The sequence below is a fragment of the Plecotus auritus genome, assembly GCF_963455305.1.
Source record: "Plecotus auritus genome assembly, chromosome: 7".
NCBI lineage: Eukaryota > Metazoa > Chordata > Mammalia > Chiroptera > Vespertilionidae > Plecotus > Plecotus auritus.
The window spans coordinates 83,108,480-83,120,888 of record NC_137774.1 but is presented as its reverse complement, the minus strand read 5'-3'; the positions used below and the strand labels follow the sequence as shown (position 1 = coordinate 83,120,888).

Genomic DNA, 12,409 nt, shown 5'->3' with positions numbered 1-12,409 from the left:
CTGTCAGTCCTGTGGCCCAGTCCCTTTTTGCCTTGCCTGCTAGGTATCTACCTCTGACAAGTAGGCAGGGCACACCGCTGTGCACTTTGGAACTAAGCTGATGTCATTTCACCCTGTCTTCCTGCCCTTGGTTCCCCTGGCCACAAAGTGGCCTTGGAATGTGAGACTGAGTTCTCCTTTTGCCCCATCTTTTGTCTTTACAGAATCCATGTCCAGAGGCTGGGGCCTCCTTCCCCTCCAAGGCCATGTTCTGGTGGGTTTCTGGGTAAGTAAAGTAGCTGAGAAGGGGCTGAGGTGGTGCCTCCCCCACCTCCATTTGCTGCCATGATTTGTTACCACCGTTCGTCCCCATGAGGTTCCAAGGTCAGCTGGCTTTCTCTGCTGCAGCCTCAGTGTGTCCCTCCCAAAGTGCCCATCAGCCACATCCCACTCCTATTCACTCACTGGAGTGAGATTTGGGTTTGAACCCTGGATCTCTCTCTTAGGCAGCCATATCACAAATATGGAGTCTTAGTTTTCCCCTCTTTAAAATGGGAACAACTCTACCTTCGTTAAATGTGAAGTGGTTAGTGCTTGTACATAGCAGTTGCTCGATAAAATAGTCTCTTATTCAGCTTCAGTCATTCCATTAACATTTAATAAGCATTTACTATGTGCTAAGCACCAGGGTGAGGAGGTAAAGACCAAATCTTTACCCCCTGGAGGCTCCCAGGCTGGTAGAGAAGACAGATGTTTCTCCAGGGTCAGTACATTGGGCACTGAGGGTGTCCCCACCCACCAGGCCCCCTCCTGACCACACTGTGGTCAGATTTCAGAGTACCTAAATTTGAATCCTAGCTCCACCACTTCCTGACTGTGTGACCTTGGGCAAGCTACTTAACCTCTCTGTGCCTCCGTCTCTGCGCCTATAACATGAAGACAATAATAGCATCTACCTCACAGGGTTGTGAGGATTAAATGAGATAAAGTTTATGAAGAACTTAGAACAGGGTCTGGCCTATAATGAGTATTATATAAAGCAGCTGCTAAATACATGCAGAAAGGGATGCTCTAGGGCAGTGGTTGGCAAACCGCGGCTCGCGAGACACATGAGGCTCGCGAGGCACGGTTTGCCACTCTGTTGACTAATGAGTTTGCCGATCACTGCTCTAGGGGTGTGGAGCTGGTGGAAAGAGCATAGGAGTGCTAGAAGAAAACAGACCTACCCCTGTGTTTCCCAAACGTAGATATTTATAGACCATTCTTCAAGCTTTTTGCCTTATTAGAATATTATTTATACATTATTAACTTAATGTTTTTTCTTTAAATTAACTCACTTTTCTACTTTAATAGCCTTTTTTTTAAAAAGGAAACTTTCTATCACTGCCAAATTGGAAAAATCTATGGAATTACTTGCCATGTAGAACTCCAAACATAATTTCAGTGAAAAATAAGCAACGTTAATAATTTCTAGGTCAGGCCCTAACTGGTTTGGCTCAGTAGATAGAGCATCGGCCTGCGGACTGAAGGGTCCCAGGTTCGATTCCAGTCAAGGGCATGTACCTTGGTTGCGGGCACATCCCCACTAGGAGGTGTGCAGGAGACAGCTGATTGTTGTTTCTCTCTCATTGATGTTTCTAGCTCTCTATCCCTCTCCCTTCCTCTCTGTAAAAAAATCAATAAAATATATATTTTTTAAAATAATAATAATTTCTAGGTCAGAACTGTTGCTCGCCTGAGATTGCTCTGAGTTAGGGCAGGGAACTTGAAAAGTCTCAGAGAGGAGTACAAGACCAGCACCAAATAAGAGCTTCTCCTTGGCATCATTGGAAAGATTAGAGAGACCTGAAAAGAAAATAATGCTTCATTTCTCTGTGTGCGTGCTGGTTTGCAAATTGGCCCTGTAACCAGAAGGCAAAGAGAGATGGAAGAGACAGGCTCCAGAATGATGGTGGCGGTTTTCACAAGCAAGGGAACTTACCTACAAGCCTCATCTTGGGCTGCAGGACAAGATCTCCACTCTCACTGGTCAGAATCTTAACAGTTTATACAGAGGCCTTAATGGGGTTTAGTCACGTGGACCTTCCAGATAGTCTCAACAACATCATCCTCTCTCAAGGCTACCTCCTTGGAATGGCTCCTAGTGCAGGAGGAGTGGGCAGCGTGCACATTGCAAGGACAGGGAAGGGTGAGGGACTTCCGATTGCCCAGGTCCAGCTCTGGGGTCCACCTCTGGGGTCAACCAGGGCCCCCTCCTCTCCATGACCTCTTCCAGCAATGTGCCACCGACAGTCATCTCACATACCAGCCCGAACTGTGGGGAAACACTGTCATTTCAAGGTGAAACATTGAGGCCCATTGATGAGAATTGACATGACCATGTCACAGAGTTGATCAGTGGCTTCATGTGACAAATCTTGGGCCAGGCGATGAGGATAAAGGCAAGTGCTGTCTTTGTCCCTATGGAGGAGAAAGACACTAAATAAATGATCAGACTGAACAAGTAAATAATCATAATTGCAACAGCATCATAAATAAAAAAGCTCTAGAAACCATAGGATCTTATAATGGGGGATCTGGACAGCGGAGGTCATCAGGTGGGCTTCTAAAGAAATCCTGTCTAAGCTGGGGTGAAGGACAGGTCACAAGTGACCAGGTGAGGAATGCAAGAAAGGAGTTTTGAGTGGAGCGACAGGCATGTGCAAAGGTCCTGAGGCCAGATGGCTGGAGGGTGAACGAGGAGGAGAGGAGGACATTGAACACTGAAGGAAGAGTTCAGGTTTTCTCCACAGTGATAGTTTTCAACTCCGGACTTCTGGCTCCTAGGGAGGTTTATTTCCCCTGCCGCACAGGCCGTCTCTTGGTTAAATCTCTCTGAGCCTCTGTTTGCTTCCTCCTCTGTAAAATGGGTTGATCATAACCTCTCAGATGGGCTTGTGTGAGAATTAAATGATATGATTGTTATAAACTGGAAAGTGCCAGCAATTATTAGGTGCAGTTAAGTCCATTGCTTTCACTTTACGAAGGGGCCAGGAGAGGTGCAGAGAGGTAAAGGGACTTACCCAGGGTCACACAGCTACCAGGCCAGGACTTTGATGGAGCAGAAGACACGAGGAGCCTGCCTTGGTGACCCTCTTTTTTTTTTTTTTTTTTTTTTTACAGGCTGGTCTGGAGGGGCTACAGGAGGCCACTGGGACCAAAAGACCTCTGGTCGGTTGGGAGAGAGAACTCCTCAGAAGAACTTGTTTCCCAGCTGGAAAGGGAATGGACAAGGAGCCGCAGTGCAGCCCAGCGGTGAGTGTGTGGAAGCTGAGAGAGCTCAGCTGCACGGTTGGTTAGCAAAGCTCCTCATTTGGCCCCAAATACAACCGCCCACCCTCCTCTGGCTCCACCTCCACAGTCCCCTTCCTGCGGGCGGATGTCACTAAGCATCAACTGGTCAGGAGAAAGGGACATTTCCTCCCCGAGTGCTTCGCAGGTTCCCAAAGGAGAGGGACAAGGTGGGAGCTCCACAAGGGCCGCAGAAGGAGGCCCGGATGCTGGGATGGCCGGCAGGAAACAGGGGGGTCTCTTAAGACTGGGGGTGGAGAGTTGGGTGGTGGATCAGAAATGCAGGCCTTTTCACTTATGTCACCTGAGTGATTCGTTTTCTGGGCCTCGGCTTTCTTATCTGTTCAGTGGGGAGGCCTTCTCCTCTCCCCTAACTCATAACTTGTGGGAGATGAAAAGAAAATGATTTTAGGAAAGAACTGAGCGAATTCTTCGAAAATGGTAAAAGCACAAGCAATACCAGTTCCCCAGAGCAGTGGTCGGCAAACCGCGGCTCGCGAGCCACATGCGGCTCTTTGGCCCCTTGAGTGTGGCTCTTTCACAAAATACCATGTGCGGGCGTGCACATACAGTGCGATTGAAACTTCATGGTCCACGCGCAGAAGTCGGTTTTCGGCTCTCAAAAGAAATTTCAATCGTTGTACTGTTGATATTTGGCTCTGTTGACTAATGAGTTTGCCGACCACTGCCCCAGAGGATTTCAAGCTCTCTCTAGCCCTGTCCTCTGCCTCACTCTTGCCCTCCGTGGCATCTCTGGAAACTTTGGTGGGGCACTTGGAGTCTGAAGAACCAGTCCGGGAACCGTTGTTATTGAGCTGACAACATTAATGAAACCTGAGGTTTGGACAAGTCGCTTGACCTCACCAGATCATGGCTTTTCGGGGGACAGACGAAAGTAACGTAGTTCTGTGGGAAAAGTTACATTTCCCTTATGTACTCTAGGATTTTGTGGTGGTGGCTGTAGATGCTAAGGCCCACAAATTAGAAGGGTAGAGAGAGAGAGAATGAGAAACTGTTGGCTCACACAGCTGAGAAGGTGGGTCTAGCTTCAGGTCTGGCTAAATCCAGGGGCTTACATGGTGTCCAAATTCTTTCCCTCCATCTCTCATCGCAACTGTTTCTGCATATTGGGCTCTTCATAATGCCATCTCTCCTCGCTTTCATAGAGGAAATCCCAAGGAAATTGGGATTGGCTGGCTCATGTGGGGCCACTCCCATGGCTAGGGGGTGGGCCCTATTATTAGTGGTTCTTTGAGAGTTACACAAAGAGGGGAGGGGAGAGGAGGAACTGCTCCCCAAAGGAAGGGGGTGGGTTGCTCAAAAAGGGGTGAGTATAAGAGCAAATCAAAGCAGCAGCCTTCTCACACACCAGGCGTATTTGCTGAACACTCCCCCGCCCCCACCACTCTTAAATTACCTTTGAGGGGCAGAATTCATTCAAAAAAGCCCTGGTGTCTCGCCCGCTCTCTCCCTGCTCTGGCTTCCCTTGCCAGCATGAGAACATGAGAACATGAGAACATGAGGTGGTGGATAGAAACATTCCCCAGGGCAGGATGAGGACTATACACAGTGGACAGGAGAAAGGAGGAAGGCATGGTTATACAAAGACCCAGCTCATCATGTTCCGAGCTGACTGATGACACACAGAGGGGACTTTGGTTTTATGCCTGAAATATTTTGCAACTTTTGGAGGAAGAGGATATCATCCTGAGAGGTCAGCAGGTGGTACCTACTGGCCAAGCCAGGTTTCCAAGGTATACTTGGCCCACGTGGTGGAATGTTGTTCTTGTTCTTTGGGGTTTTGTTTCGTTTTTAACAAGTTGCCAACATTTAAAACAGGAGAGATGTCACTTAAGAATCCGGAATTCTGATCTCTCTTAAAGCAGACTGGCGGTGCTGGGTCACAGCCCCACATGGCAACAGGAGAGTGGATCTGGGTGGTGGCTGCCCCATTAGACAGGGCAGGTGCTCTTCAGCTTGCAACAGTCTCCACCACTCCCTTTTGTCTCCCCCAGCTTAAACCTGGCCACTCACTCACACCCTTGCCTCACCTTGTGGTCGTATGCAAGTCCTGCACAAATAGACCTTTGGCCCAGAGACCAAAGGCTACACTGTACCCAGTCTAGAGGCTTTCCTGGAAGAAAAGTGAAGCCCACTGGAGCGGAGGAAGTTTGCTACAGCCTGAGGTTGACCACAATGACTCGCTCTGGGGCAAGCAGGACGAGCAATACACCCAGCTGGAGGAAGCCTTCACAGCCATCTCTTTGCCCACCCCGTTTTACCAATGGAAACACTGAGGCTCAGAGGGCAGGGGACAGAGCTAGCATTTGAACCACCACCTCCTGGCTCCAAAGCCAAGTTCAGTCCACCAAACCAAGTTGCCTGCTTCCTTCCACAAATCTTTATAACCTTATGCACCAAGCACTCCTGTTAGGCCCTTTGCACACATCACACCTAATCTATTTTTCCGCATTCATTGGGCAAGCATTAACTGAGTGCCTACTACATTCAGGAGCTGAACTAGGTGCTGGGGGAAAAGCAAAAAGTCTCCCCATCTTGAGGTCTAACAAGACCAATAAGTAAAGGAGAGAGCTGGAGAGAGTGAGCAGGGCTGTGAAGGCCAATGATTAAAGGATGGAATCAGATGGGGAAGGGTGGTCAGGAAAGGCCTCTGCAAGGAGGTGACATCCTTTTGTCATTCGAGACCCAAATACCAAAATGCATGTGGCAGGTCATGCACAGCTCAGTGACAAAGGTCAAGCTACAACCCTCGGAGATGCCAAACCAAACAGCCAGTGAGGCCAGGGATGGGGGACAAGGCCTTGACCTTGTCAGCAAAAGTCTGGCAACAGACACTCGCCAAGGTCTTTTTCTTTTTGGGGGGTGGTGAGGACCATAAAGAGGCGCTGTGTAAACCATCGATGGAGATCTGGGCTCAGATCCCTGCTCTGTCCTTGCTGTGTGAACTCAGGCAGCTGACACCACCTCTCTGAGCCCCAGTCTTCTCTTAAGTAAAGTGGGGAGCTTGTGATACCCGGCAGGCAGGGAGGTTGAGAGGAGTTGATGCAATCAGGTATGTATTGCCGGGGTTCTTTTTCCCAGCCTTACAAAGGGTTCAGCATTCTGGAGAAAGGGGCTGCACGTAGATGATTAAGAAGGAGCCCGTGGACGAAAGATATTTTTGAAAGGCATTGGGGGTCAGAGGAGCTTCCAGCTGAAGGAGCTAGAAGACTCTCACCTTGACCAAGAAACCTGCTTTTATTAGTACGACTTGTCCCAAGGCAAGGTGGAAATATACACTTCAAAGGGTACGGTATCAAAGGGTATACAGAAACATTGTCAGTTTGGGGAATAGCCTACAGCTGTTCAGGTGTTTGGCCAACAGGAGGCAATAAAATGCCCTGAGCTGTCTGGCAGTTAACAATCCTATTCAGGTTTGGGGGGGATGCCTTTTAGCCATTTCCAACAGGTGAACTACATGTAACTCAACCCTGTTGAGCTCCCCAAGCTTCACCAACCTTTTGGTAAAACTCTTGTAATTATTACATGCTGGAATTGGTTCTCGGCAATGTATAGGACTGATCCCAGTGCCAGGTCCTGGGTTCAAGCTCTGTACGTGGGCATTGATATTAATGGTAACCCCATAGCTTGTCAGAATTGGAAGGGACGCAGAGAGAGAGACTAGCTCCATCACACACAAGGACACAGAAGCACAGAGATTGGAGCAGTCTGCCCAAAGTCACACAGCAACTGGGCTGTCAGCAGCTGCATCACCACCAACCAGCCTCTCCCCATGACGGAGGACTGCCTGCCTCAGGAGGGGTCCTCTGACTTCCCCTCCTCCCCTCCCACCACCCTAGCTCTCCCTGTGGCCCCTGGTTATGACCAAGGCCTTTTTGGTTCAGGGCTCCTGAGCTTCTGTATGTGGTGGCATACAGACAAGGAGTGCCAGGCCCATGGACATCAGCAGGATTCTAAACCAGTTCTAAACCAGTTCAAACCCACCTAAGGGCTGCACATTGGATCAAAAAGGGCCCGAAGGCAGAGTTGGGATCAAATCCCAGTTCTTTTACTTCTCAGCTATATGCCCTCAGACAAGTTCACCCTCTGAGCCTTAGTTTCCTCATCTGTGAAATGGGCTTAAAACCTGGCTAGCCAGGTTCTTAGGAGGACTAGGAAGTGCCTGGTGCATAGAGTAGGTGCTCAAAACATGTCCAGTCCCATCACCATCCATGAGATCTTGGGGCTGCTTTCCTGCCCACCCCACTGCTACCTGCCTGTTTGTCTCATAAGTGGGTGATCTGGGGGATAAGGAAGTGCGTGATCTGGAGGATAGGAAGAACAGGGGAGAAGGGGAGGCTGGATCTGTGCTCACCCACCCCCTGATTGAGAATGAATCCTGTAATGCTGGGTCCTGCTGCTGACAGCTCAGCTGCCACCCCTGAGAATATGGAAAAGGACTGTCTTCATCCGTTGGGGCTGCTAGCAAAGTGGCATAGACTGGGTGGCTTATAAACAACAAAGTTGTCTCTCACAGTTCTGGAGCCTGGGAGTCCAAGATCAAGGCACCAGCATATTCGGTGTCTGGCAAGGGCCACTTCCTCATTCAGAGACACTGTCCTCTCTGTCCTCACATGGCAGAAGGGGCAAGGCCGTTCTCTGGGATCTTTTATAAGGTCACTAATTCCATTCATGAAGGCTCCAACCTCAGGATTTAGCCACCTCCCAAAGGCCCATCCCCTAATACCGTTGCATTGGGGGTTAGGATTTCACATATGAACTTGAGGAAACACTCAATCCACTCAAGGACCCAGCGCCATGTCTCTTCTCCCCTAAGGCACACTGCGGCAGCCGTGTTCAAAAGGAAAGGGAGCCTCCGCCGTGGTGGGGAGGCCGCAGAGGCCGAGGCCTTCCTGCAGCCAAAAGGGAGTGTGAGGGGCCCGCTGCTGAGGGCCATCTGGCATGTCTTCCGCTCCACCTTCCTCCTGGGGACCCTCAGCCTTGTCATCAGTGACGTCTTCAGGTTCACTGTCCCCAAACTCCTCAGGTGAGTTCAAGCCTTGGGTGCCTTGCTACGGTTGGTGGTCCTTGGGGCCAGGGGGGCTTTAGCTCTCCTGCCTCTGCTTACACCTCTGCTCAGGGAAGTGGAGGGTGGGTGAAAGGACACTGGGAAGGACCAAAGCAAATGAGAAGGTGATTGACCTTGGGGAGAAACAATGAGTGACCGCTAACCTGACTGTATCAGTTAGCTTTTGCTGCATAACAAAACACCCCAGAAGTGAAGGGCTTTAAACCACTTATTTACTTATGATAATGGGGGTGAGCAATTCAGTTAGTGCACGTGCACCCCACATCTGTTCAAATATTCCTTTTACAAGGATACCAATCATACGGAATGAAGGCTCACCGGAGCAGACTCACTTTAACTTACGCAGTTGCATTCTGAGGTGCTGGGGGTTCCGACTTCAACATGGGAATTGTGTGGGGTACAACTCAGCCCATCTCAGGTGGGGATAAAAACATCACCGCTCTTGAGTGTAGCTGCCACAGCTCACTTTGAAAATTAGCATAGAGAGTGGGGAAAATAAGTACAGTCATTTCTGAAAATAAAATCTGCCACACCATCTGGTCCTCCAAGACCTGGCCAGGCTTGGGCAAAGGCAGCACCCACGGGTGCCTTCTCTCACCAGCTCTGCCTCCTCCCTCCTTCTCCACAAGCCTTTTTCTGGAGTTCATTGGCGATTCCACAGCCCCAGCCTGGAAGGGCTATCTGATCGCGGTGCTGATGTTCCTGGCCGCCTGCCTGCAAACGCTGTTCGAGCAGCAGCACATGTACAGACTCAAGGTGCTGCAGATAAGGCTGCGAACAGCCGTCACCGGCCTGGTGTACAGAAAGGTGAGCCGCGGGGAGAGGCAGGGGCCTTTCCCTTCTCCTCATCCTGTCCTGACCTACATGCAAATGCTCCAGTCACGTCACTGAAATGTTGATATCATCGGTGCCTGAAAACATATTTATTCCTTCGTTAATAGTTGCTTACACTGCACTCTCACCTCCTTGGTTATTTCTCTAAGGCCCTGCATGATCTGACCCTAGGACCTTTGTGACCTCATCATATCACATCATATGCCTCTTCGTCCCTTGCTCACCCGCTCCAGCCACAAACACAGCAAGCACCCTCCCACCTCAGGGCCTTTGCACTTGTTGTTACCACTGCCTGGACAAACCTTTATGTAATCAACTCCCTCATGAGGAAAAAGGACTCACCTTTGGGCACTGCAGAAACTAGATAATAGTGGACTGACTGTCAGCTATGTTACCAGGCGGCACGGCTTATGGTAAAAATGAGCCTTGACCCATTGGTAAATTGCATCTGACCTGGAAGTTCCGTTAGGGAACTATGAACACCTGGTGGGAAGCCATAGCCCTGGGCTTCTCTCTGTGCAATGACTCTTGTCCCTTTGGGGGACCCTGGAAGGAACCCCACAAGACTGATGCTATAAGAGGCACTGGCTCCTGTGGGGTCTGGAGTGTCTGAGCCAGGGTGATGCTGTCCCATGTAAGTCTCCTTCTCTCATACCTGAGCTGCCGCCTGAGGAAGGAGGGCAGGTAAAGGGAACAGCTCCTCAGTGGCCACGAGGGTGGCTCTTGATGCTGCCCTGCCTGCTGTGCTTCAGACCCATGTCCCCTGAGCACACTGGAGCTACACACGTGTGGCCAGTCCGGTCTTGTGAGTCCACGTGTTGAGTGAGGTGGATTGGAAAACGACCAAGGGCATTGCCAGTCCCACTCCCCACCCCGAGGAAGGCCTTCTTCATCTCATGTGAGGCCAGATCCCTCATTCTCCTCTCTGGGCTGTTCTAGGAACTGTGTCATCTTATTTTCCCCTGCTGGTGTTTTGTTTTGTCCTTTGTTTTGTGTTACTCCTCACATGAGGACATTTTTCCCATTGATTTTTAGAGAGAGTGGAAGGGAGGGAGAGAGAGAGAGAGAGAGAGAGAGAGATGAGAGAGACACATCAACTGGTTGCCTCCTGCATGCGCCCCGACTGAGATCAGGGATCAACCTGCCCTTGACTAGAATGGAACCCTTAGATGCAAGGCTGATGCTCTAACCACGCTCATACCTGCCAGAGCTACATCTAGGGTTTTGACATCTAGGGCTTTATTGATCCTGGAGGGACTGCCAATTCCTAGAGACAGTAAATGACTCACCTGACAGCACACATTTAATATGCAAACCACTGAACCCAGAGCCCATCCCCCAACCCCATGTACGGGGCTCTCACATTCTGGGACACTATCTCCACACACACCCCTGCCCTAATCACTCCAGGGCCAGACAACAGGCAGGGCTCCCACGCCCCCCAGAGCCTGCTGGGATTGTTAAAGGAAGCCAGCCCTAAGCCTGCTTGCCCGGCCTGGCCTTCTTTCCTGTGAAAACCACAGTATAGGCTCCTGCCCACAGTTCTGCCCGCCTCCCTCCACCCAACCTGGTGCTTCCCTGAGTGGCCCCTCCCAGTAAGGATTTAAAACACTTCTTCGTGGCACTCATCACTGTCATTAAGGAAAGAGCTATGGAAGTCTTTACTTAATCTTGTTCCCCAGCTCAAACTCCACTCCCAGGAGATCCAGCCCCATTCCCTCTGTTGTCCACAGCTATATTCTCAGTACTCAGCTCAGTGTGAGGCACAGAGTTAGGTGTTCAATAAAGATTCAAAGATTTTTGGGAGAATTCCTATCCTCAGTCATTCCCAGTTTATTCCTTCACCCCCTCACTTCTTTCCTCATACACTCAGCAGACAGAGGATTGCAAGTAACACTGAGCATTCAACAAGCAGGAAGGGGTCTGCTGTGGCCCCAGGGTTAGGGTGAATTTCCCGCTGCCAGAGAACCAGGTTGGTATTTGAGCAGCAGGTTAAATGCCTATAGGGGTTCATTTAACACCCTGTTGAGCCCAGGTCAAACCTTACTCTTCCTGGATTCAAATCCTAGCCTAGTCAATTACAAGCTCTCTGACTTTGGGCAAGTTGGTCAATTTCTCTGTGCCTCAGTTTCCTAAGCTGTAAAAAGGGGTTAGTAACTCTGCATTTCTTTGATTCTAGTCTCAGATGTCTTAATTTAATTGGCATTGATTTTTTTTTTTTTTTTTTTGCTTAATGATACACAAATAGAGAGGGTTTTATTGATGGCATTTTAAGCTGAAATACGGCAGTACCTGCCCCATGCAGTTGTGTGATGTGTTCATCACAGAAAATGATGACACTGTGTGTTGAACACAGTGCCTACGACATGGTTAGCACTCAGCGAATGGCCACCACTGCCATCACAAATCCAAGGTTTTCATGTATTTTGTGATTGACTATCATTGCTCCAATGCTTTGTATGGATTTCAGAATATTTTCCTCTTTTGTCATCTCCCTGGATTCCCACAAAGGCCCTAGGCCTAGGAGGTTGGCTTAGGGATTTTTATTAGTTCACGTTAGAGATGAGTGGACGGGGGCTCAGGTGCTGAAGAAATCTGCCTCAATCAGCCAGGGATCAGTCTTAGTCCCAGACCACGCCCCCCTCCCTGCACCTGGGGCCTCCCTGCCTGCCCCCACCCCCATTGCTCGACTCCCTCAGATTCAGGTCTCCTTCCTTCTGCCCTACCCAGGTCCTGGCTCTGTCCAGTGGCTCCAAAAAGACCAGCGCAGTTGGGGACGTGGTCAACCTGGTGTCTGTGGATGTGCAGCGGCTGACGGAGAGCGTCGTCTACGTCAATGGGCTGTGGCTGCCGCTCATTTGGATCTTCGTCTGCTTCGTTTATCTCTGGCAGGTGTGCTGGGCAGAGGGCGCTGGGATCTGAGCCGAATCCTCTTCCTCCTTTCCTCCTCCTCTCCTCCTCCTCCTCCTCTTCCCCCTCTTCCCTTACTCCTGTCTCCATCTGCACACTGTGGGCTAAAATGAGCAAAGTCTTAGATAAGGATGGCCTTTCCTTGACCTTGGGCAGGATGCTCATCCTCTCTGGGCCTCAGTTTCCTCATCTGTAAAATGCTGATGATAATGACGACATTGACACCTCTTGGGTATGCTATCGGGGTACCGGGGTACCGAGGAGACA

General features: G+C 50.1%; 1 protein-coding gene across 2 annotated transcripts in view; it reads left to right on the top strand.

The window, feature by feature from the left end:
• Positions 1-12,409, top strand: part of ABCC6 (ATP binding cassette subfamily C member 6) — a 52,306-nt gene that overhangs the window by 6,162 nt on the left and 33,735 nt on the right. For both annotated transcript variants that reach the window (XM_080679394.1, XM_080679395.1), the window contains exons 6-10: positions 204-265; positions 3,142-3,273; positions 8,147-8,356; positions 9,028-9,205; positions 11,963-12,124. In XM_080679394.1, coding sequence (XP_080535520.1) covers positions 204-265; positions 3,142-3,273; positions 8,147-8,356; positions 9,028-9,205; positions 11,963-12,124 — 744 coding nt within the window. The remainder of the gene's footprint in view (positions 1-203; positions 266-3,141; positions 3,274-8,146; positions 8,357-9,027; positions 9,206-11,962; positions 12,125-12,409) is intronic.